Source organism: Corylus avellana, chromosome 5, assembly GCF_965113065.1.
Source record: "Corylus avellana chromosome 5, dhCorAvel1.hap1.2, whole genome shotgun sequence".
Taxonomy (NCBI): Eukaryota; Viridiplantae; Streptophyta; class Magnoliopsida; order Fagales; family Betulaceae; genus Corylus; species Corylus avellana.
Window position 1 is genome coordinate 26,483,679 of NC_142494.1, and position 25,751 is coordinate 26,509,429.

A 25,751-nucleotide genomic window follows, 5' to 3' on the forward strand; every position below is an offset into this window, starting at 1 on the left:
ATCTTGCCAGGTCAACCCAATGTGGATCCCATCTGATCCGACAAAACCGTGGATGGAATACCAAGACACGCTTTCGCACGTATATACTCAATGGGTGAAGTAAATTTTTTTTGAATTGAATTTAGTTATTGAATTTATAATTTTAATAACATGATCCATAAGTTTTGTTCAATTTTAAATAGGTCTTTTTGTTGTTTTTTGAACTTTTTTCATCAAAATTAATGATGTCATACGTCACATGTACTTCAATTGACACGCCAACATTCATATCAGAACCTAATATTAATGATATACTTTAAGCGCCTAGTCATCCATAAAAGGAAAAGAAAGAGGAGAAGATTCATATACAAGAAGAATGATATATTGAAAAGTCTTTCCACAAAACCCAAATGTTTAACTTATGAATAGGTTTTTACTACGTTAATGTGACAGTAAAATAGAAGTGGGACAAAAGTGTAGACATGTAGTGTAGTATTGAATACTTTGTTCAAGAAATATATTCTTTAAGGGTGCCACTTTAACATTTAGCTTATGCATTTAACTCATTGAATGTTACCATTTTGGGTTTGAAAACCCTAGTTAGATTCATTGAATAACTAGTTGAGCTTGTGTTAAAAACACTAACCGGCTAGATTGTTCACCACAAATGGATCAGCCCCCAGGAGCTGGACCGGGCCCATTGATTGGGCATTCTCTTGAGGGAAATGGAGCATACCCACCAACTTTGCACTGAAATGTGCTTGGAAAATCGTTCTCTTATAATGCAGGCCCTAGCTTGGACTTAAGAAGATCATAACAAAGCCTCGGCTCTACAGCAACCTCCTCTGCAGCTGCTAATGTCCTCAACAACAATAACCAATCGAAGCAGAGATGCTGTTCATGATTCAGTTCTCTTGTATAAGTTTTTGTGGAAACTTCTTTTTCTTTCTATTTGGATAACACACTTACCTTTCATGAACTGACACCTTTTTTCGCACTTACCGCTCCGAACTATTACTTGGGATTCTATAAAGGCGCTAAAATGAACGGAAATTTATAGATGGCAAAAAAAATACCTTCAAACTATATATATATATTTTTGGTTACATTTAGCCTCCTCCAAGTACCATTTCATTAGGACTTGGCTCATCCATTAAATGTTGGCATTAAAATGAATAGAAAATGGCGCACATGACTTACATGTACATATTTCAGACATGACACGCTCAAATTGTCTTGATTTTGGAGAAAAAAATAAATAACAATGGAGGCTTTTAAGATTGAAGTTGTTTGATATAGCCTCCCCATTTTATTTTATTTTTGCTTTGTGCAATTTTTTGGTTGGGTATGAGTTTGGTTGGTGGTTGTGTTTTCTTGTTTTACTTTCTCCTTTTGCATACCTCATATAAACATGTTCTGTACTCTGTACTCTGTACTCTGTTCTTGTTCTGTCTTTATTTGAGCAGAAATAAGACAACAAATATACAACATGTGAGATGGAAAGTTTTGTTTTTCTTGGGGTAATTCTGTAATGATATAGGGACTATGACTCGAAAATATTGCAAGAGCCAACTCCTGTGTGTAGCATCTTTCAAGTCTTGCAAGGGACTATGACTCGAAAATATTGCAAGAGCCAACTCCTGTGTGTAGCATCTTTCAAGTCTTGCAAGGAGCTCTGTTAGATTTCAATGCTCAACGACTCTGAACTTGTCCAACTGTTTGAGGGTTTTGTAATTATCATCAGAACTTGAATAACATTTTCACAAAATTTAAGATGCCCAACATCAAATATTAAAGGAATTTTACATGAAAAAGATAAACAAAATATTGAGGCCATTAAGTATGTATGTCTTGGTAGTTGCAGGAAAGAGAAGTATTGCAGTCTATGATTGTTTACCAAACCAGAGCTCTGGTGGACGCACACTAGCCAGAGAATGAATTGAGAAATATAAAAAATAATTTCCAATTATTTTCAGTCAAGGGTGCACTCCAAAAGTACCAAATATTTTAGTGGATAGCTTTTGCATATATTTTTCTTTTTATGGTAATTTTTGTTTTATTTACCAACACCCACTTCACCACCTTTATTTCTGTGTCATGTCCAACCCCCCAACACCCAATGCCACTGCTTCCTCTCTCTCTCTCTCTCCCTCTCTCTCCCTCTCTCTCTGTTCTAATACGCCTACATAATAAATCCCACAATTCTTCCACAATAATTTTATTTTACTGGGATTTTTTTTTTTATTCTGCATGTCCAGTTTCACATGATTATTCCATGATCAATAATATTTGTTAAAATTGTTTCTGGGGAAGGATCATGATCATGATCATGCTCAACTTTTAGCTGCATAAGATATATAAAATGGGATTTTATAAGTATTGTTTAATACATAAAAGAGGCTTTGAAGACCTGTGAAATGCTCAAATCAAACATGTTATTGCAATTTTTCTTCAATCTCTTACAGCTTAAATAGCAAGGCAAAAACTGCTTGGCTTCCATTACAAAGAGAAGAAGCAAATTAAGCTAGAAAGGGGATAATATATAAAACATGTGCCTCCATCTCAGCCAAGCAGATCCAAAGAATTACTTGTGATGGATTGGTTTGAGGACTCTGCTCTGAGATAAGCTGTGTTGCAGGGAACATCTTCGAGGTCTCTTAGAGCAGGGAAAGGGCTGTTGAGTTGCATGTCAGTGAGCATCTGACGAAGCTCTGAAGTTTCCTCTTTGAGCTGAGCATTTTCTTGAGTCACCCGGTCATGGCACTCCGAAACATGGCTCAGCTTGTCAAGGAGCTGCCGATTTTCATTCCTGAGCCACACAACCTGCGACCAGAGCTCGTCTAGGTGCTTCTGCTTGCGCATGCGTGAGCGGCGTGCAGATTCTCTGTTGGATATCATCCTCCTCTGTTTCCTCTCGTTTATAAGGCATAGCTGTTGCTCCTCTGCTTCATCAGAAGTTGAATTGCTGCTGAAAGATGATGATTGTGGGTTGAATTCTTGAGCCTGAGGGAGCTGGAAATTATACAATGGGTTTGGGAATTGGTTAAATTGAAATGTGGGTGTGCTATTGCTCTGAGCCATGCTAAAGGGAGGTGGGCATGGAGATTGGTTTGAAGAGATTAGATAATGGAGTGCTGTAACCTCACTAGGCTGCATGGCTAGCTGGAAGAAATCCCAGTTAAAATCTGCAGGGGCCTTGCAGGGGAAGATGATGATCAAGTGGATAGTGTTGGTGTTAGAAGGGGAAGGAAAGGGTGAGACGAGAAGGTGTTTTATAGGATGAAAAAAGCTTCAAATGGCCCCCACACTAGGCAACAGTGGGGGGAAAGTTTCGTAAAGCTCGGACCATTGGAATATCATGCAGTCCATGATTTCGCTTTCATATATATGCCACTATATATGCCATTGTAATTCGTGTGCCGCATGTCAAATTTGACTATAATTTTGTGTTGGATTTGCAGATCGTAGAGTCAAGTGTCAGGTTCGAATCATGCCGAAACATGGGTATAAGAGTATTTAGGCCAACTCTAAGCCTATCCCTCAACCCTAACTTATTAAGAAATTATAGACATAAAGTAGGCAAGTTTTTTTAATTTGTAAGTGTTTAATTATTGATGCTCCATGTGGTCATGCATGGCAGTGGGTACATTCATCCATGCTTGCCATGGTGCATGCGCACATTATGATATCAACATGGGGAATGCAAATTGTGTTTGTGGATAATCATTTTAAGATCAAAGATATGCTTACATCAGGAGGGGGAGACGCAGTTCAGATGGTGGGGGGTATAATTATTTAAACGGTAGAATGTTTAGGCAAAAGAAAGCACAGGAAAAAATGGAGTTCAAGAAGTCAATCTAAACTATTGGTGTGTTAGAGAGATGATTTTTTTCACTTAAAAATCTCTTAGCCAATAGGGCCATCTGTGTGACGTAAGGAGTGGGAGAGATGGTTGGGGAATGGCAAGCTCTTTAGTATATCCATAACTTAGAAAAATATATTTATATGAGTTTGATGACTCAACCACCACTTCTGTGAGACCAACTATGATTGATTAATTAACAGGACTTGACCCTGATTGCTTTGTTTTCCATGGACTCTTGTTCCTCTCTCAGGCATATTTAGGCACTAATCATAGTCCATGATGTCATGGTAATCAGGCTGCTAAATCAGCGAGGCCAACACGTTAATTAAAATAAGAGGTAAATTACGGAGACAATGTTCGAACTTATGATGTTCGCTCGGTTTATCTTAAAACCTTAAGAGAATAGGAATACTGATGTTATTACATCACCCACAGAATTTTTTACTTTTTTTTTACATGAATGGGAAATGCATCATGTGAACAGTAATGGGCACTGGGAGGTTATTTTTCAATCTTGAAGTTGGATGAAAGTGAAATGTGTGTGACGTGAACCCTTGCCAGAAAGATGTCCATTACTTGTCAATTTAAGTAATTCTAGTAAAAAAAAAATCATTGGCTTTGATAAAGCAAAAAAGGCCATCACCACGGGGGACAGTAAAATATTGAAATGAGAGCCATTCGAAACACAAAAGAGCCATATATATATATATATATAAGCTCAGTAAATGACAGAAATCACAGCAGCAAAATCCATAACGTCTGTTTTATATTCATGGGAAGATGCATTGCAGAGCCTGATTCTGTTGATTCTATTTGTTGACAGTAAAACACAAGAGACGAAAGATTAAGCAAGTTTTCAAGGTGGGGCTCCTCTGTTTTTGTCCAAGCTGTTGTATTTTAATCAACAGTGGCCAATTGTTTCTCATTGCCATATCTTTTAGCTTATTCTGAACATCTGCACAGTACAACAAACGACAACTGCTAATCTTAATTTTAATAGGAAAGTTAAAGTGAGAATCGATCGAATCTGAGTACTATTAGATGTCAACATTAGATTACGAAAATCGACGTTGCGGTTGCGTATCAAAACTTGCTGGAAACATTTGTGACTCGTAAATCTGACACCCCGTAAAGTTAGTCACACGCAAACGGACACATAGATAAAATCCAAGACCCGTCGTCAATTTGATTTGCATAAAATTCAAGGAGGTCACTAAAGCAGATGATCCATGGAGGCAGGTCAAAAATTGGTAGCTCCATTGATAAACAAGGAGAGGATTAGCCACTCAGTTGCTTAGTGTGATTGAGTGGAAAAATCTTGCTAGGTGGTGGTGGGAATGAAAGAGAGGAAATGGGTGTACTTTGAAATGCAGTCGTCCACTAATTGAAAAGCTTGCAAATGCATCCAGAACCAAAATCCTACTGAAGCAAATGCTTTCCTCTCTCTCCACCTGAGGTTGGGTCTGGTTGAGTGGACTGAATGGTCAACATTATCATTAGACAGACTTAGACTCCTCTTTCTTTTCTTGTCTTGTGGTTGTTCTTTTCCTGTCCATTTTCTTTTCTTTTCTTTTTCTTTTTCCCCCATTTTACTAAATTTCTTTTTGCTTGTGGGGGAGTTGTTGAAGGCTTACATCAGTATTTCCTCTGATCAGGTCGAACTTTGTAGAGTATACAAATAAATCATATTGAATGGTCAATGTTGCACCAACTGGAAATGCCTGCAGGCTGAAAAGTGACCCTTTTCATTTGATGCACCTTAATCTCTCAACTTAATTTGTGCCTAAGGGCATGTTTGGGTGTACGTTTGAGGGGTCTAAAAGTGCATTTAACATTCAAAAAGTTGGTTTAAAGAAAAAAGTACATATTTGATATAAAAAATCTGAAAGCGCTTTTAAGGGTCATCCAAAAATTGCCAAAACGCACTTTTGGCAAAAGCTTAAAAATGAAACTTTCGTTAAAAAACGCTTTTTGACTTAAAGGCTCTATTTCTCAAATACAGTCCCAAACATACTCTTAATTGAATTTTTTTTCTTTTTTCTTCTCTCTTTAAATTAACACCTATGTTGAATTGACCTTGGCGATCGAACAAAGTTTTCTTTTAAATTAACGTGCATATGATTTTTCTTGACTTGAAAAAATGCTCGTAAGAATCATGTGCGCTTTTAAAAATTATACGCATTTTAAATACATTTTAGTTTAATAACTTGGGTTGTAAGAAATTCTTTCGACCAGATTTAAAAGAAAACATCAATCGTTGTCTATTTACTTTGATTTGATTTTTCATTTAGATAATAAAAAAAGTGGAGTCAGTGACCTCCACTACCACTATGGATACCTTTGTATTATTTATCACCATGTTAAGACATGATTAAGGATGGTGTTTCTACTAGTACATAATTCTATACCAAATAATAATAATTATTATTATTATTATAAACGCTCCTAAGGAGTGTTACAGTGTACTAGGTTATAAAAAAAACACTTCTCGTTCAATTTTTTATTTGTTTTAAAGCAATAACTTGGTGTAAGTTGGGCATTATACACGCCTTCATTATTTTCTCTCTCTTTTCATACGGGACTCTCCGCTTCTTCTAAGACTCTTTAAAAATGTCTTTTATTATATAATGTTTTTTAAACCATAAACACAGCCATACATACATACATAATTATATTAATTTTGAAAACTTTTTAACAGATATATTCTCTTCTACTCAAACAAGGGAAAAGGAAAAAAGGGATATTCCCTCCAAGTACATTTATATTTTTTGGTATGAATTTTGCAAGTTACATCATTGTAATGTGTTTCTTTCATGCTGTCAATTTTGCAAATTTAGGCCCATGCAAGGAAATGTGTAACTTCCATAAATTCAGCAATATATATTTTGTCTTATCAAACTACTTTTTTATCCCTTTTTTTTTTTTTTTAATCAAATTAAGTAAGGCTTTGAAATGGCCAACATATATATATATATATATATATACTAAATTTTCAAGTCAAGTTTCTGTATATATTTAGGCAAACACCTCAACCCCACCCCACCCCCCCTCCCTCTTTTTCTCCTCCAAAAATCATAGAAAACAAGAAATCGCACATCTAATTATTATTTTTTCCCACATATTACCCAAAGTATGCAAGTTTCTTTGGTACTTCTCTCTTTGCATTATATAACATGGGTATATTTACTTTACTTGTCGTTTTGGTATTGCAGTTTCAAAAAACAAAAAGTGCAATTTTAAATTAAATCGCAAAAAACAGATTATTTGGTATTGCGTTTTTAAAAAATTACAATTTGAAAACGCATAATTTTAAAGGTTAAACTACGATTTTGCTAAACATTTTAACTAGGTTTTTAAAAATCACGTTTTCAAATTGCAGATTTTAAAATCGTTATTTTTAATTGCACTTTTTGAAATCGCAGTCCCAAACGGACCCTTAATATTTTCGGCATGCGAAAATCATGTGGATATTGTCATGGATAGATTTATTTTATGTTTTCAAAAAAAAAAAAACACAAAATATTTTTAAAATATTCAAAAATGCTATTTTTAAAAAAAAAATTAAAAAAAAAAAAATCTAAAAAGCATTAAGCAGTTCAAAATCTTTTTCCCACTCCAAACGTTAAAGTAATGATAAAAGTGAAAACTCAATCCAGGAGCCCTAGCCCCTCACCCAACTTGCATATCTTATCAAACTCTGAAAATCATTACCCGTATCTATCCCACATACCCATTTCACCCATGCCTAATGGCCGTATATCACTCCAATCCAAGAAAATGAGAAGGACATTATCGGGAAAAAAAATAATATTGCAGGAGACAGTGCCCTAGAATAACGGTAAGAGTCATGCACGCAGGGTACTTGATTTAACTGCTTCCCTTTTCGTACCAAACACACCCTCCACAAAAAAGGATGGCCCCCGAAAACAATAAATAATAAATAATAAATAAAGTAATTTCACAAATAATACAAAACAAGGTGAGTGAGAGGGACGAGAAAAACGCGGGCGCATGATAGATTTGACCTGTGGGTCCCTTGCTAACGAGCGCGCGTGGGTGCTTAGTGCACCACCTTGTAACCCTATTGCTCAGCCTGTCAACTCACCAAAAGGCCTCTCTTTCTCTCTCTCTCTCTCTCTCTCTCATACATTTTTTGGGGGGCTTTTTCAGGTTCCCCCCACCCATAAAGGGGGCTGGCAAATTTTAAGGTGTTCTCACAATTGGTACAATGTGTGCACCCCACTAATGCAACCTTCATTAACTTTTGTTGATTGGTGATGCAAATACCAAGAGAGAGAGATGGAGGTCTTGTGATCCAATATATCATATGATCATGGTGGTGACAAATTTTTTTTACACTTTATCCATCTTTTGGATGGGAAGATCTTCAAGATCTGATTGTAGGATTGAATTGCACATTTAAGATTTAACATATATGTGTATAAGAATATGATCAATAACCATTTTGAATTTGAAAGAAATGTGATTCAAAATCTACAAAATTCTTTAGTGTATAAGAAAAGTTAAGTCACTAATCTAATCCCTCTCCTGGTCGGCCATAGAGACTTACCGCTAGTCATTAAGACTCATTCATTTTTTAAGGGTTCGTAGATATCGCAAACGCCACACAACTCTCTTGTAAAGGCCGCCTCTACCATTTTTTTCTTAGTGGGTTGTGAAATCTTCACAACCAACTCACAAAGATCATGCCTCAATGACCAACCCCTCATAAAGGTACAATCTTCTCACGAGGCTCGTACGGCCTTTTCAATCTTTTCTCACCAAAGTTTCGATAAGGGTGTCACAACTCACAAGGACTACCCAACCTCAAACCCTCGTAAAGGAGTAGGTCTAGCTCCATGGCCGACCATAGAAACGAGACTCCATTTTTTCTTTTTAGCAAAATGGAAAATTTTGTATTTTCATGATTGTTTCACTTATCTATTGGATAGAAAAGATAATGGAGGTTTCACAAAATTTCAAATTGAAAACTAGAGTCTCAATGTTAAAAATGACAAAAGCATGGGTTAATTATATTAATAAATTTTAAATGTAATCTCGCATTTTAAGATCAAGATTTTATTAGACACAATAATCTAAATGAAGACCCAAGTGAGATAATTTTATGGATTAAGATTTTAATTAGGATCCTCATCATTTTGACTTTCTGAAATCATAAAATGGTAAGATAAGATCTCTGCAACAGAACTTTAATATCCATGCACATGATTCATGTGAAGCTCATTATATTTTTATCATTTCTCTTCGAATTTTGTCAAACCACCAAAAAAGGGAATCCACCATTCATAAATCCTTATAATAATGAGAGTAGCAACAAGTCAACAACAGTAACCTAATAGCCCGGCCATTTGGTTCATCTCCCTCCATGAACAGCAATATCAGAGCTGAATTTTCTACTGCAATATATGGTCACCCAGCAAAAAAAACAAACAAACTTCATCCCAACAACAACAAGAAGCAAATATTCATGTTTCTTGCTACTTGAGCTCATATGATCACCAAAAGATTGGTTGATTGGGGATAAACTCATCGTCAGCTAGCAAGACGTACGGCCTTCTTCATCATTTCTCCTTTTAATTCACCCCACTTTTGCTAATGTCAATGTAATTAATTAACTCCTTTTAGAGAAATTAATTAATTATACAATGCCTTATTTCTCGTTGGTTTTAATATAATATAATATAATATAATATAATAATCATCTTTGATGCAATGTATTATAATTTATATATATAATATTAGGTTGGTGCATTCTAGAGTTGGGGTGACTGGCATGCGTCGCAACATGCTTACGTACTTAACATAAGGTCTTGTTCCACTAACAATGTGGATAATAAAGGTGTTAGTGTTGGATTATTATCGTCAAATGGGAATTGTTTCTCCATTTTAAAATATGGGTTAACACAATTATCCTCGTCATTCATGTTGTTGTTATTGGTCTCATAATGTTTATGGTCTTAGATTGTCCTGCAGGTATCTACTACTGTTCCAACTTTTTACTATATGTCTTGAGCTGCTCCGGCACGACAAGTGCTGGCTATGACTAAGCTTGATTATCTTTTAATAATGGGGATTAATTAGGTCGTTATCCGCTTGTGCCTAAGCAATTTTGCCACTTCTGCATTGGTTTTGGCCTAACTCTTTAATTAATTGGATGCTAATGCACTTCATCTGTTCAACCCAAATCCTTCATCAAGTCTAGTAATTAATGGTGTTACTCTAACTAAGCTTGCTCCAAGCCTCAAGATTTCAAGCACAATTTTTCAGTGGTTGCTTCAAACCACTGATCAAATCATCCTTTTTCTGAAGTTTATACAACAAACAGATAATCATGAGCTGACATTTTCAATAGCACCAAAGCAAAAAAAGAAAAAATAGATAAGATACTAAGCGGTTAATGAACTTGTTAATACAACAACCGCACGCTGCTAACCAGAAAGAGGATTTGCAAGAGGAGGAGGTTATAAGAGGGTTCGCCAGGGGTGGATCCAGTGAAACCATTCCGACGCCAAATTAGTGTAGTGAGGTAGGAGGATTTGGCAGAGTAATAGTATATATGGTTGATTAGGCATACCTCAATGAATACCCTTCTGCTCTCTTTATAGGTTAACCTTCGTCTCTCGCCCTTTTTCTTAGAGTTTTAAGAATTCCTGTCAGTAGTATGTTATTGATATCGAGATTCATTTCTCAAGTTTGTTAGGGACGTACATGGCATGAGCCGAACGAAATAGTAAATCAACTATCAAAAGTTAATACTTTAGTGAGAACGCCCTAGAATCCTTGCTAGTTGTTTGGGATGTAGGCTACTGAGCCTTCTAGGCTCTAGTACTTGTAGGCTGCCGGCTCCTTAAACCCTTCGGCCTAAGGGCTATCGGCCCGACACCTTTAACACCTTTAATCGGCGGCCTTTCAAGATCCTATCGGTAGTTAGGCCCTCCATAACTAATATTTGATTAGTTAAGTTAAGGTATTTGCCCAACATGAGATAAACAAAAGAAGTTGACATTTGTATTAGCTGTATTTTTCTGGGGTTGCTGCAATCTGAATGTTAGCAAAGTCAATTAACTGTAATTACTGTCAATGCCCACTAAAGTATATTTTGTATTAAAAAAAAAAAAAAAAGTTTTCAGATGGACCATCAGACGATGATCAGTGCCAAGGCAAAAGGCAGAAGAGGGAAAGTAATTAATTGCTTTAAACCTAATTATGTGTTGATTCTTGTAAATTTACAAGTTGAAAAAGTTTCTGCTAGAGCTATCCATGCCGGCCGGCAGGCTCCCTTCCCTCTATCAATCGATGACACGCCATGCTCTGCATTCCATCATTTGCGTGACAAAACTTTCCTCTTATAATTGTCAAACACAATCATGAAATGCCCCCCTGTTGTTTTTGGTATATATGGTTTGCTGTGATATGCACCCTTTCCTTCAGACATTTTCCTTCCCAGTTGTTGTTTGTCTCTGCTTCAATGTCCAACATGCTTCTTATGATTTTGTTTCTTATCTATTATTTATCCTCCAATACCATCTATGATTTTCTCTCACACAGCTCCCCAACTTGCTCCCAATCCAATGCTTCTTGACTAAAATTTCTTGTCGTGACTCTTTTTTTTTCTAAGCATAAAAATGATGGAGTTCCTGCAGGATGAATATCTGTGAAAAATGCCGACCACCCAAAACCTTACTAATGGATAGAATTAAACAAAACATTTACATAGAAAAAACAAGATCTTTCTTGGAAATCACAAAGATCAAAACAGAGAAAAAGGTTGCACCTGGGTCCTGATCCCATAGGTTCAAGAATGGTGGAGGCAATGTGGGAGCTGTAACCAGCCGCTAAGTGCAACAAAAACTAACCATGAAGGGACCATAAGCACTCACTCACTCATAAAGAAACAAACAAACAAACAAACCCAAAGGGCAAAGCTAAACAAAGGTGTCAGCACTGCAACATTTCCTTCCAAAATTTTCAGACCAATAATGATTGAAGTAATAATAATCATTATTCATTAGTCCCCACCCCCCCCCCCCCCCCCCCCCCCCCCCCCCCCCTTAAAAAAATATCCTCCATATCAGATGGGGGTTTCTGTATAAAATTTGTACCAAAGCCACTTCCGAGGGCCACATACATAATAGAAATTCTAGAGGGAGTGAGTGCTTTGTTTGATTGAATGTGTGGACACTATGAGAGCCATAGGGCTCTCCAATAATGAAAATGACAAGTTTGTTTCTTTGTATTTTTGCTTTTTGTAATGTGTTTGCTTCTGACGTAACCGCAATTCATTTGTTGAAACGGATGGGGAAGTGGGTGGATTAAGTAATTCTTTTGATTTGGTACAAGGATTAAACAACATTAGTACAGATTTGAGTACTCCAATAACTCAACTCAATTTGAAGCGTTAAACCATCGCTTATCCCAAAAGTGACAACACATTGACTTTTTTAATTGAAAAAGGAGAAAAATGGCCGAAATAATGTTCAAACTCGAGATCTTTACTCTAATACCATGTTCAAATAAACTAGAGGAAGCGGATAGAAAATGGTAAATCTAATAAGAAGCATTTGTGACCATGAGTTAATGGTTGTTTCGTTGTAATTATAATTTTGAGATATGATTGTTTGAATGAATCATGTTGTTGACAAACTAACATGTGTCATGATGGTAGAAAGTGAAACTAATAGATGAATCAAACATACAATTTACCATTAAGTGGGTACTTAATTCAAATATCAATCGGGGGTCTATTAGAGAAGAATCTATTGGATCCCGAACTAGCTAGAGCCCGAGTCTTTATCTATTTTATAGAGAGAGGCTCTTGTTAAAGTGACAACTAATGTAAACACAGTGCAGATGATTCTACAATCATCGAAGCAGCGGGTCTTGCTGATGTGGTAGCTAGCCGATAAGGATGGAGTTCAAGATAAGAAGAAGGTTGTTCCTAATAACAGCAGTATTGCTTATCACTAAACAGATATGAAGGACTTGAAGTTGAAGTCAAGAGTCATTAATTGGTTCAAATTGATAATGATTTCAGATAATATCATAGCAACATTGCCTTGTAAATTTAAACCTTTTTGATTGTTTAGTATAGTTCTATAGATAAATATCATCTTTGAGATACGGTTGTCACAGTTCCTTTCAATATTAATTGCGAGTGGCAATGATCTAATGTCTAATCGCATCGTTGATGGTTCTGAGCCGTGTCCTCATAAATTCCTAACTGATGATCTCAATAAGGAAGTTTTTAATTTAGAATTACTCTCCGAAACAATATATATATTCTTAGTTGGATTAACGTTAATACATCGTCTGAAAAAGTATTGTCCAGTTTGTAGAAGTTATAATGGAATTTATTTTCTCCATTAAACAAAAAAAAAAAAAAATTCTTCCATTGTATAATTAAGTTAACAAGATTTTAGGTATTAAAGAGTTCACAAGTGTGAAAGTTGCACAAATCACTTAGATAATAGATAGTATCTCCCCTTATTCTCAATTTTGGGTGATTTTTTTTTAATAATTAAATTGATTGTGCAGTACAAGATGCTTTCAAGGAGGGGCCCTTGCTGCTTTGCTGACCTCTAGGCTGGCAGCTTCTTTGGGTCGCAATCTTCTCTCTTTGGAAGGAGATGCTTTTTTAGTGGTGTTAGCTATCAAAAATCCTTCTTTATTTTCTTCTTGGAACTTTGCTAATTGTATTTCGGATATTAGTTTAGTTTTATCTTCCTTTCAGAGTTGGAATGCTTTGAAAGTGTCTCGTAGTGCCAACTTTAGGGCACATGTGTTAGCTTAATGTGACACTTCTCATCATGTTTTTGGAAGCATTCTCACAAAGATCCCCTATTCTCTCTTCCATCTGGATTAGGAAAGATCCTACCCTGTAGTCATTTTCCCTCATTCAATTAGGAAAAAAAAAATTAAAAAAAAAAATGGAAGACAACAATATATAGTAAAAATGTAAAACAATGTATTTAGATATTGTAATGTATTAAAAAAAAAAAATAGTAATAACTAGAAAGTTTTATCTAGGCTGAACATCGATCGTCCATTAATTAATTATGTCGAAAAAAAGAAGAAGCAATGGGAATGATTGAAGTTCTACCAAAAGCACACATTCTCAAAGCAACATCAGTTTCTGGTGTTCCAAGCAGTCCATGCAGAAATGGCTAAACATTATCCACAACGCTTTTAAATGAGAATGTACTCGTGGTCTTAGATAAGATGATCCCCTTTTTCCTTTTCTTTTTATTCTTGGATCTGAAATATTGTCTAGGCTTATTTTGAAAGAAGAACTTCTTGGCAATCTGCATGGCATCAAAATATCTAGACAAAGCCCTCCTATTTCCCATATTTTGTTCGCGGATGACTTGATTTTTTTCTAAAGCCAAGGACAGAGAAGACAATGCCATTTTACACTGCTTATCTACTTATTCGTATTGGTGTAGTCAAAAGATTAACCGTTCCAAATCTTCCTTGTTTCTTAGTAAGAATTGTAGGTCTCCCACTGTTAGTGCTATGAAGAGCATTTTAAACCTTTCCCTCATCCCCTTCAAGGTAAAATATCTTGGCATTCCTCTTTTTTTTTTTTCATAAGAGTAAACAGCTTACTTTTGTTGACGTAAAAAATAAAATTTTGTCCGAAGTTTCTAGTCGGAAAGCTAAACTATTTTCTCAAGCAACTAGGACCACCCTTATCAATACTGTGGCCAATTCCATTCCTTCATATATTATGTCCATATTTTTGCTTCCCAAAGGTTTTTTGCATGGAGCTGAATGCTATTTTGAGGAAATTTTGGTGGGAATTCCTACATAATAAGAGCCATAATCTCACCCTTTTGGCTTGGGATAACATTTGTAAGCCCAAGTCTTTAGGAGGACTTGGAATTAGATCCATGGATTTCATCAACCACTCTTTGCTTGCTAGATTGGGATGGAAATTAACTTCTAAGCAACCTCTGCTTTGGGTGACTACTCTTACGAGTAAATACCTTAAGGAAGGCTCTAATTTTCTTAACACCACTTTCAATCCCACCTCCTCTTGGATGTGGAAAGGCTTGTTGAAAGCTAGAGCTGTGGTTGAGAAAGGGGCTTGCTTAGCCATTTCCAATGGTCAACATGTGAATATTTGGACCTCTCCTTGGGTTCCTACATGCACTTCTTTTTAGACCCAACCCCAATCCGAATCTGGTTGGGTTACCTGACTACCATGTAGATGAGCCGATTGATCCTATCAACAGAAGCTACAATGTCTCTTTGTTGCATGATCTTTTTGATATAGATTCTGTTACTCAGATTCAAAAAATCCATATTCCACAGCGGGTGGATGATGATAGATGGATTTGGACCCCTGCTGTCTCTGGTCAAGTTTCGGTTAAGTCAGCTCATGAAGTTGTTTCTCTTAATTCTCATAGTAGGACTTCTTCCCTTTCTCCTGAAATCTAGAATTACCTATGGGGCATCAAGCTTCAACACAGATTGAAGCATCTTCTTTGGAAGATATCTTGGAACTTATTGTCTGTTAGAGCTAATATTGCTCGTTTTATTCATTCTGAGGATCAAGCTGCATTGGTTTGTCCCTTTTGTAAAGATGCACAAGAAACTATTTCTCATGTTTTTCTTGATTGTTCTTTTGCTAGATCTTTGTGGAATAGCTTATCTTGGCCTCTCATCTTTGAATCTCTCTGCAATCTCCCTATATCTGAGTGGATCTCTGTTATTCTTTATCCTTATCAAAAATTGGCTATTCCAATTCATGAGATTCGACAGTTCCAACTCCTTGCAGCCATCACTATTGATCACATTTGGTATGTGAGAAATCAATTGGTGCACAATGAGGTTCATCCAGTTTTAGCTAAGTCTCTTCAGCATATTTTGATTATTGTGAAGCATCATAATCTCGCTTGGGCTGATGCTAAATCCTCTTCTCTTTGGAGTCTTCCTCTTCCTAGAACTATCAAAGCCAACTTTGATGTTGCGGTGAAGTCTGATTTTGTTGTTGCTAGTATGGTACTTAGCCATTCAAATGGTAATATCATCCAAGCGATTACTAAGCGACTCTCTACCATAGATGCTGCCATAGGAGAAGCTCAAGCGGCTCTCTCATTCTAGAAGGAGATGCAATCAACATCATCTTAGCCATTCAAAATTCGGATCTCTTTAAGGATTGAAACTTTGCTTCCATTATTTTGGATATTAACTTTTTCTTAATATCTTTTCATAACTGGAAAGCTAATAAAGTTTTTATAAGTGCTAATGTTCAAGTACATTTGTTAGCTAGATGGGCTGCTTCCAACCTAGTGTTCGGAAGCATTCCCAATTGGTCTCCCATTCTTTCTTCCATTTGGATCGTGAATGGGCAAGATCTCCCTTGTTTCCTCATTCGCTTAAAAAAAAAAAAAAATGGAGGAGAATGGGAATCCTATGCAATTTCCTGCCCAAAAAACAAGAAGGGAAGAAGAGATTGTAGAGCCCCCGAGAGAGGAAGCTCCCTGCCCAAAAAGGGAGTTGCTCGGACAGTCCTACCATATTGCATTGAGGGCCAGTGCTGTCGCAGTCCTCAACAAAAGCAGCAACAACGTTTGTGTTTGAGGAAAATATGCCAAGAAACATCATTGCTCAATACTATTCTCATGATGCTCCTTACTATATGGCTTTTTTTTTCTTTCCCCTGGAACCGCCACTTTGGCGCTCTACAATCAAGCAAAAGCTGCAGAAATATAGGACCACAATGAGCTCGAATAAAAGCATGTCGTTTATACAGCAAAATGAGTCCCTACCATTATCTTGCGTTATCATTTGACTTGCGAGAAAATCATTATCCTATGGCTACATCCAAAACAACTCAAAACCTGAAACCTTAGAACCCTTAGCCAAAAACTCCAATAATTAAGAGCATTCTCAATGGAGGAGCCAAATTATACTTTTATCTAAAATGACTAATCAAATTTGTAAAACAAACCCCCACATTGGATTAGCACAAAAAAATGCAAAATGAATATTTTATTAAGTTAGCCAAAAATAAATGCTACAAGTAGCGGCACTTTTCTCATGAGCCATTTTATTTTTGTATTGTTTCTCTCTGCATGTTTTCTCTTTTTCCAAAATTTTCTCAAGCCAAACCCATTGTAACCTTCTAACCCAAACGAAACAAAAAATAAATAAATAAATAAAAGTGCAAGGACCGGCAAGTCTCAAGTCTTCTCTGGTGCGATAATACAAGATTCAGAACTGAAGAACATGGCGCAAAGGAGCAAGGGATAGCTGTTGGAGCTATCCTCGTGGCCCTGTGTTGAAGTGATGCACTGTGGCACCGCAAGCATGGGGCAGAATTAGAGGGGACCGGCAGGGGGCAGGGGCCATGGGCCATGACACCCCCAAAAATTAGAGAAATCTTATTTACACCCATGTATGTTTGGTCAAAAAACATGGAGAATAGCTTTCTTGGCTGAAGAGTGGCGCCCCAAAAGTGTTTTGTGCATTATAGATAATGAATAACACAGATGATATCAGTTTTAAGATCGTTTCTTTTCCTTTACAAGATCTAATTTTCCTACATTCTTCCCTGCATCGTGAGTCTACTTAACTACTTAAGAATCATTGAACATTAGGTTCTGAAGGAATTGTACAAGGCCATAAGCATAGGTAACAACCGAAAAAATCACAACCATAACTCACAAAAACACGAGCCAGGTACCAAATCCAGTGGCCCTACTGACCTTAAAAAGAATATTATAGTAGTTTAAGTGAATTGCATGTATAGAAGTAACAATAGAAGGTTGGAAAGTCACAATCAACGTGGATTTCAATATCTTAGAAATAAATATTGAAAAACATGATTTCAACATCTTCAAAGTTTCTTCAACAAGCCGCCAAGAATTATATTTTACTCCACCACCCCTTTTGTTTGTCTATCTTCGCATATTCAAGTCTATAGGTGAACATCAATCATTACTTTCATGTGCAAATAAACAGTCAATCAAACTACTGCAGCAAGAAACATTATTTATTCTTCTTTTATTTGGTGTGCACCATAATAAATGTAACTTAGGAAAATCAAATACTTGGAAGTGTATTACTTTGGAGAGTGTATCAATTCTGGGACATCCCAAAATGGAAAGAGGGGCAAACAAAAGGACCAAAGTAGTACAAAAGATTGCCAAGATAAAGTGAAAGATTTAATAAGAACAGCCTGCTCTGGAAGCAAGAGCTTCGTTCATTCAAAGGTCAATTATATCTAGCATCAAAAGTAATGAAGGAAAGGGGAAAATGGATTTCGTCAAGCAATTAATTCCCGCCAGGTAAGTTCTTGAGAAAAGCGAACCTATAAAAATCTGGATAAGAATCACATAAGATTTTACTAACCAAAATTGCCTAAAGGGGAATTTAACACGACATGGAATTCATAATATAGGCAGAACTTCCATTAGGAGTTTAAAAACAAGGAACCAGATTCTTGGCCAAACTATAGTTTATGTTCATGTCAAGTCTGTTTGATATCAAAATGCTATCTTTTCGATTTTTTCATATCTTTTTCAAAATTAGGGTTAGTTGCAACCATCCACCCTAAACTATGGGGTCATTAGAAATGTTCCTTATAACTATTACTTAGCTTCAAAACTTGAGTTTAGTTAACAATGTCCACCCCACCATCCAAATTGAGTCAAAATTAACATACTAGCGGGAGGTAGTAGGGCAATTAGCACAAAATAGAATCTTGTTCATTTCATTTGAAATAGATTCATTTTAAGGTCAAGATTTAAAGTTGGTACATCTAACGGCGTATATGGTGCTACATTATTTAAATTTTTTAAAAGACGTACCAACATGGACATCATATACACAGTTATATGAATCAACTTCAAATCCCGACCATAAAATGAATAATGTCCAATTCATTTGAAATGAAAAGGCACACATTAATGTCCACTCCACCCCTTTAATCCGTTAAATTTAGAACTAAACCTTTTATTCACCATGATACTAGAACAACAGCCGACAGGCACAACAATGCAGAAGGTCACACAAATTGAACACTTCTTTCAATGACCACAATCAATTTCGATCTATACACTAATTTCAGCGAATAGGCACCACTAAAACTTGAATAAACTTTAAAAAGGCAATTTATTTCCATGACAATCCCATAGAGCAGATTTCTAATAACACATAATGAGCTATGCAAAATGCAAGTGCAACAAAACTATTACAAGCTTCATTCGAGACTATATCCCAAAACAAAAATTAAGTATTTACACATAACAGACAAGATCTATTCATCAAAATGGTAGCTTACCTGCAAGCCCTGCCCCTCGACGCCGCCACCACCAATCCTCTCACAACTCGGGCTCGTCAGTGGGCAACTCGTACCGGCAAAGGGGACACGTATTCCTTATACTTAACCAGGGCACAATGCAGTCCCCGTGATAACAGTGAGCACAAGGAAGTCTCCTCGCCTTCTCCTCCACCACAATCTCATCCTTGCAAACCGCACAAACCGCAGTGCTTCGACGCAATTCCTCCGCCGTTAACTCCACGAAAGGAAGATTTTCCACAACCCTCTTCGCCGCCGGGCGGCTACGCCCCTGGTTCTCCGCGAACCGCCCCAAAACATCGCCGATCTCGGCCCCAACCGCGTCGTCTTCATCCATAAGACCTGCTAGAAACGAATCCAAATCAGCATACGAATCACGCTCAAGATTTCGCACCTCTATTTCCCCCACTTGCTCCCGTTCCAAACCCGCAAACCCAATCCTCCGCTCCTCCTCCAAGCAGAAGCGAAAAGTGTCCTCAGAACTGAAATCCGTACCCGGATCCGCATCAACGTGGAAGGCGAGTAAATCGTCATCGGAAAAGCTCTCCAAGAGGATGGCGACAAAGCGGTCCGCGTCGCGGTCGGAACCAGAGCCAAAGTCGGATGCGAAGGGATCGCGGCCCGAGTTTTCGTAGAAATTGGACCGCCGGTGGGTGTGGGAATCCAGGGATTGGGCGTTGATACGCGGGTGGAGTGGATTGGGGTCGGTTTCCGGGAGGTTGTGTGGGTTGAGCCGAGACATGATGGTTCACTCTAAAGGCTGATTCTTTGGAACCCCTTCTCAAAACCGTTGGCGGTTCCGGTGTTTCATAGAACCCTTAAAATTAATATTTAGAAAAATTTATTTACAAACTCTTAATTTGAAACACTTCTGATTTATTCTAAAAACACATTTTAAATTATCTTCTCACATCCTTTATATTTAAATTCCTAACAATTTGCTATCAAAGCAAATAATGTTATTTTATTATTATTTTCTTTTTTTTTAAAAAAAAAATCAGTCTCATTAAAAAATGATTACGAGCATAACGTCCTTATATCACAAAACAAAAAGCTCTGAAAAATCATAACCGAAGCTACAAGATTACAAATCATAAATACTTACATAAAACTCAAACATTCAAGACGTATTTATGATATCAATATCTGCTAATCTATTACTACTTTTTTGTTGTAACACCAGATCTGTTCTAAACAGACTTAACTCAATACATAGGTAGCTTATCTTCCTCGCTCTGAAAACATATCACATCCACAACCCAAAAGTCCGGACAATTCTTATTATTTTTTACATTTACATTTGTAATTTTTTTTAATTAAAATGAACAGGTGTCACATTCTAATACTGTAAGATATGCTCACTAAATGGAATTTAAAATCAACTTCAATGAGATTGATCTAATCTAGTACCAACAATATATTGTTATTTCTGTAAAATAGTAATAGTACAATGACAGCCATCTCTTAAAACATATTGCACTAATTTGATTTTCCGGCATAATCAGAAATTGAAGGCGGCGGGAGCAGCAGTCCAGAAGAAAATAACCAGCGCCGCCAGCGTGGCCCCGGAGCGAAAACGTCGGAAAATTCTGGCTGCCTTTGGGTTGGTCTCGCGGAGATGCATGGAACAAACGGAGCCACAAAAAGCCCCCGTGACGCAGACAAGGAAGGCGTGGAAAGTGTAGGGCTGGCCCTTAAAGATAAAGGTGGGAGCAGGGTTGCCATCCACGTATTCCATAGGTAAATTCATGAACAGCAACGCTACGATGCCTGAGAAGATGAATATAAATTCGTTGGAGCAGAGCCGTAGCAGCAGTTTGTGGCTCTCTGGCTGATCATCCGGCACGCTGCAAACTTTGCCTTCCATTGATGACATGTGTTGTGAGTTTGGATACAAGAGATTGAGTGTGGCATATATATATATATATTCAAACGAGGATGGCAAGAAAGTTCATAGGAGGTTTCTTCGATGGTGATCAGGGCAGAGGAGGATTTCCTTGCACCTTCCAAGTATTGAATAGGTAAGGAATAAAGAAACACGATGCAGGTTTCATGGAACATTCAACAAGATTTGACTAATTGTGGTGACTTTTGAGAATGGGCCCATTTGCATCTTTTCTATTATTTTAGGCTCTCTTTGTCCGTATTGGGTCCGGCGGGTTCTTGGCGGTTCTGCGCGGGTATATAAAAAGAATGGATTTTTTTTTTGTTAAAAAGATATTTTTAATTAACTAGTATTTTATATTGCACCAAACACCTAAAAATACGAAAACCTTAGTTTAAATTCAAAAATAATACATGTGACTTTATATTTATAACATGGTTAAATTATAAATTTTTTTTTTTAGTACATATAGTTTGAGTTGGAATTGTCTCTAAAAAATAGTTAAATCGGTTAAGAATCACGCTTTATGAGATAGAAGTTCTAGTTTGAATCTTTTCTCTTTCTCCTTTTGTGCAAATATGTAAAAAAATAAAAAATAGTTGGAATCAATAACTTAACCGGTGTTATATATGCCACGCATGCTAGTATTATTCACCCATGTAGTTTATTTAATTAAATATAATTTTTTTAAAAAAAATTAATGTTTTTAATTTTAAAAAAATTATTTTTTAATTAATTAATGTTATGGATACGTGTTAAATCGTAATTGGTACTAACGTGGCGTTCTATCAAATTTTAGACAAAATTTTGTCAGAAAGACGTCTTAAGATTAAAAAATAAAAAACTTAAACCACTTGAGTGTATAAAGTATTTAACCATATTATTTAAAACCACATAGTGCGGTTCAACTAATTGAAGTCTTTTGCACTTATGCTTTTCAAGAAGGCCGCATTTGGTTGGCCCATGGAAACAAGGCAAACGAGTGAAGAACCCAAAACTGATTCTGAACGGTCAAAAACACCCGCCAAAGCATGAGTTCCATAGTTAATGGCTCACCATCACATCCCTCACCTTCGGTTAATAAGGCTCTGCTCTTTCCCATCAATACCTCTGTGCAAAACTCCATCAGTTTGTACATTCTGTACTCTTGTGCCAACCCAAAGAACACCCACAAGCTGGAAAACCTTTTCACACATTTTCCAAGAGTGCTCGGATCAACGAGCTCTGAATCCGGGCAAACAAGCCCATGCTCGCATGCTCGTTACTGGGTTTCAGCCCACCGTCTTTGTTACAAATTGTTTGGTGCAAATGTATGTGAAATGTCGTAGTTTGGAATATGCTTCGAACGTGTTTGATAGAATGGGGCAACGAGACACGGTCTCCTGGAACACGATGATTTTTGGGTACGCAGGATGTGAGAAGATGGAGATCGCGCAGCTGTTTTTTAACAGAATGCCCTTGAGAGATGTGGTGTCTTGGAATTCTTTGATCTCAGGGTACTTGCTGAAGGGTGATTATTCGGAGTCGATTGATATATTTGTGAAGATGGGGAGAACGGGGATGGTGTTCGACCGTACTACGTTTGCAGTTTCTTTGAAATCATGTTCCGTTACCGAAGACGTTGACTTGGGGATTCAGATTCATGGACATGCAGTGAGGAGAGGTTTCGATAATGACGTGGTAACAGGAAGTGCTCTAGTACATATGTATGCCAAATGTAAGAAATTAGTTGATTCTCTCCAGGTTTTCCACGAAATGCCCGAAAAGAATTTGGTTTCTTGGAGCGCTGTTATTGCCGGTTGTGTTCAGAATGATCAGTTCATTAAGGGCTTAGAACTGTTCAAGAAGATGCTGAAGGTGGGAATCAAGGTTAGTCAATCTATTTATGCTAGTCTTTTCAGGTCCTGCGCAGGGTTATCTGCATTTAGGTTAGGCACTCAGTTGCATGGACACGCCTTAAAGACCAACTTTGGATTTGATGTCATTGTGGGAACTGCCACTATGGATATGTATGCAAAATGTGACAGCATGCCTGAAGCTCGAAAGCTATTTAACTCATTGCAAAACCATAATTTGCAATCTTACAATGCCATTATTGTTGGTTATGCTCGATGTTATCAAGGTTTCAAAGCTCTGGAGCTATTTTGGCTTTTGCAGAAATCTGGCCTTGGTTTTGATGAGATAAGCCTATCTGCTGCATTTAGCGCATGTGCAGTGATCCAAGGAAATTTGGAGGGGCTTCAACTACATGGATTAGCAGTTAAGAATTGTTTGAGGTCAAGTATTTGTGTGGCAAATGCCATGTTGGACATGTATGGTAAATGCGGAGGTCTCTTTGAAGCTTGTAGCGTGTTTGATGAGATGGGAAGAAGAGATGCTGTGTCTTGGAATGCAATTATTGCAGCTCATGAGCAGAATGAAAATGAAGAGGAAACACTTTCACTCTTTGTTTCAATGCTCCAATCAAGAATGGAACCTGATGAGTTCACCTATGGCAGTGTTTTAAAAGCATGTGCTGGTCAGCAAGCTTTAAACTATGGCATGGAGATCCATAACAGAATAATCAAATCCAGAATGGGGTTGGACTTGTTTGTTGGAAGTGCCCTTGTGGATATGTACTGCAAGTGTGGAATGATGGAAGAGGCAGAAAAGATCCATGACAGATTAGAAGAACCAACGATGGTTTCTTGGAATGCCATAATTTCTGGATTCTCAATGCAAAAGCAAAGTGAGAGTGCTCAGAGATTTTTCTCCCAGATGTTGCAGAAGGGTGTAAACCCAGATAACTTCACTTATGCAACAGTTCTCGACACTTGTGCTAATTTGGCTACCGTTGGACTTGGGAAGCAAATCCATGCTCAAATCCTTAAGCTGGAATTGCAATCAGATGTGTATATAACTAGCACTCTCGTTGATATGTACTCAAAATGTGGAAACATGCAAGACTCCCAATTAATGTTTGAGAAAGCACCTAGGCGAGATCCTGTGACATGGAATGCCATGATTTGTGGATATGCTTACCATGGTTTTGGAGAAGAGACCCTGACGACTTTTGAGAATATGCAGCTTGTAAATGTGAGACCAAACCATGCTACTTTTGTTTCAGTTCTTCGAGCCTGTGCGCACATTGGGCATGCTGAGAAAGGGTGGCACTACTTCCATGCTATGCGGAGTGACTATGGTTTAGATCCTCAGTTGGAGCATTATACATGTATGGTTGATATATTAGGCCGGTCAGGTAAAGTTAATGAGGCTTTGAAACTTATTCAAGAGATGCCTTTTGAAGCTGATGCTGTTATTTGGAGAACTCTCCTCAGTATCTGCAAGATCCATGGGAATGTAGAGGTGGCAGAAAAAGCGGCAGATTCTATCCTGCAATTAGAACCTCAAGACTCTTCTGCTTATGTCCTTCTGTCAAATATCTATGCTGATGCAGGTATGTGGGTTGAGGTAACCGAGATGAGAAAAATAATGAGGTACAATTATTTAAAAAAGGAACCGGGTTGTAGTTGGATCGAGGTATTAGATGAGGTTCACACATTTCTTGTTGGTGACAAGGCTCATCCGAGATGCAAAGAGATATATGAGAAGCTTGATGTGCTAATTGGTGAGATGAAGTGGGATGGGTATGTTCCACATTTTGATTTTGTACTTGATGAGGAGATTGAGGAACTCCAAGAGCAAGAAGAGCTCAGATCTAGCATGAATGTTATGTAGTTGACAACCAGGTGAAGAGCATGAGATTTTTCAATGACTTTTCCATGATTGCAATAAGTTGGGAAACGAATATAGAAGAGTTGGACACAAGTTCGGCAGCACAATAAGCAAGACTCAGGTATTTGGTAAATTTGTGGGAAGATCATACGGCTTGTGACATTGTACTGGGGGTTCTTACTAGAAATTTGGAGATCTTTGATACAATTTAGGAAAAGAAGTGATAGATACTGAGTTATAAGGATGGCATGAATTGATTATGCAGGAGGAATAAGAAGAATCTAGTCTTTGGAAAAACTGGCCATGTGGTATTTGATTATCCCCGACCAGGTTTTTCAGTTTCAGGCCCCATTTTTGAACAAATAATTATAGCAGAAAGGTGGTAATTTGAACACGAATGAGTTCATCCATTGAAATAAACCACAGAATGAAAGCGCTACTTTGCATTCGTTTTTTTCTTCTTCTGAGCAACTTAGAGAAAACAAAGGAATAGATGGATGAAGGTAGATCAAGAGGAAGAAGAGAAATGAGAATGCTTCCCGAAAACAAGAGAACCAACAAATGCCCTACTCATTAGAGTTCCACAAAAAGTAATTTTCCACCAAAAGCAATTTCTCTGAAATTTGATTTCTTGGTTTTCCTTCTCTCTTTTCCCCCTTTTTTTTATAAATGGGTTTAAATATTTTTCAGAACCATATCAAGGAAATTCTTATTTTCATGTTGAAAGGCCAAACAACTATAAGACAAACCTCCCCCCATTCCCAGCTTTGAATAAAATTAAAAAACCAAAAAACCTTTTGGCCCCCTCAACAGTCACCCACTCAGACGACTAGTTGACGTCGCCGGAAAAGAAAACTTGTGCAGCAGGCCAGGGTCAAAGCTCAAATCAATGTAGCACTTCCCATGCCAGCTTGATTGTCTGAATAATTAGAATGAAAAATAATAATAATAATAATTTAAAAAAAATAATCTTCAGTGCA

General features: G+C 37.2%; 3 protein-coding genes across 4 annotated transcripts; 1 reads left to right on the top strand and 2 right to left on the bottom strand.

Annotated features, from left to right (window-relative positions):
• Positions 1–2,369: 2,369 nt before the first annotated feature.
• On the bottom strand, positions 2,370–3,230 carry LOC132182809 (basic leucine zipper 43). Its single transcript, XM_059596158.2, has one exon. It carries the CDS (start codon positions 3,133–3,135, stop codon positions 2,542–2,544), a length of 594 nt encoding a protein of 197 aa, XP_059452141.1. The 5' UTR covers positions 3,136–3,230; the 3' UTR covers positions 2,370–2,541.
• Positions 3,231–16,087: 12,857 nt separating this feature from the next.
• LOC132181485 (E3 ubiquitin-protein ligase CIP8) lies at positions 16,088–20,021 on the bottom strand. Of its 2 annotated transcripts, none has more exons than XM_059594731.2 (2): positions 19,155–20,018; positions 16,088–16,568 (listed from the first exon to the last, which is right to left on the bottom strand). In XM_059594731.2, exon 1 carries the CDS (start codon positions 19,912–19,914, stop codon positions 19,195–19,197), a length of 720 nt encoding a protein of 239 aa, XP_059450714.2. In that variant the 5' UTR covers positions 19,915–20,018; the 3' UTR covers positions 16,088–16,568; positions 19,155–19,194. The 2 variants fall into 2 exon arrangements, with proteins under 2 accessions (XP_059450714.2, XP_059450715.2); XM_059594732.2 differs by lacking the exon at positions 16,088–16,568 and having other exon boundaries at positions 18,967–19,514; positions 19,668–20,021.
• Positions 20,022–21,990: 1,969 nt separating this feature from the next.
• Positions 21,991–25,203, top strand: LOC132180350 (Pentatricopeptide repeat (PPR) superfamily protein). Its single transcript, XM_059593145.2, has one exon. It carries the CDS (start codon positions 22,105–22,107, stop codon positions 24,772–24,774), a length of 2,670 nt encoding a protein of 889 aa, XP_059449128.2. The 5' UTR covers positions 21,991–22,104; the 3' UTR covers positions 24,775–25,203.
• Positions 25,204–25,751: the final 548 nt, after the last annotated feature.

Coding starts and splice junctions, on each gene's coding strand:
- LOC132182809 (XM_059596158.2), bottom strand. CDS start 3,135: ATGCAGCCTAGTGAGGTTACAGCACTCCATTATCTAATCTCTTCAAAC.
- LOC132180350 (XM_059593145.2), top strand. CDS start 22,105: ATGGCTCACCATCACATCCCTCACCTTCGGTTAATAAGGCTCTGCTCT.
- LOC132181485 (XM_059594731.2), bottom strand. CDS start 19,914: ATGTCTCGGCTCAACCCACACAACCTCCCGGAAACCGACCCCAATCCA.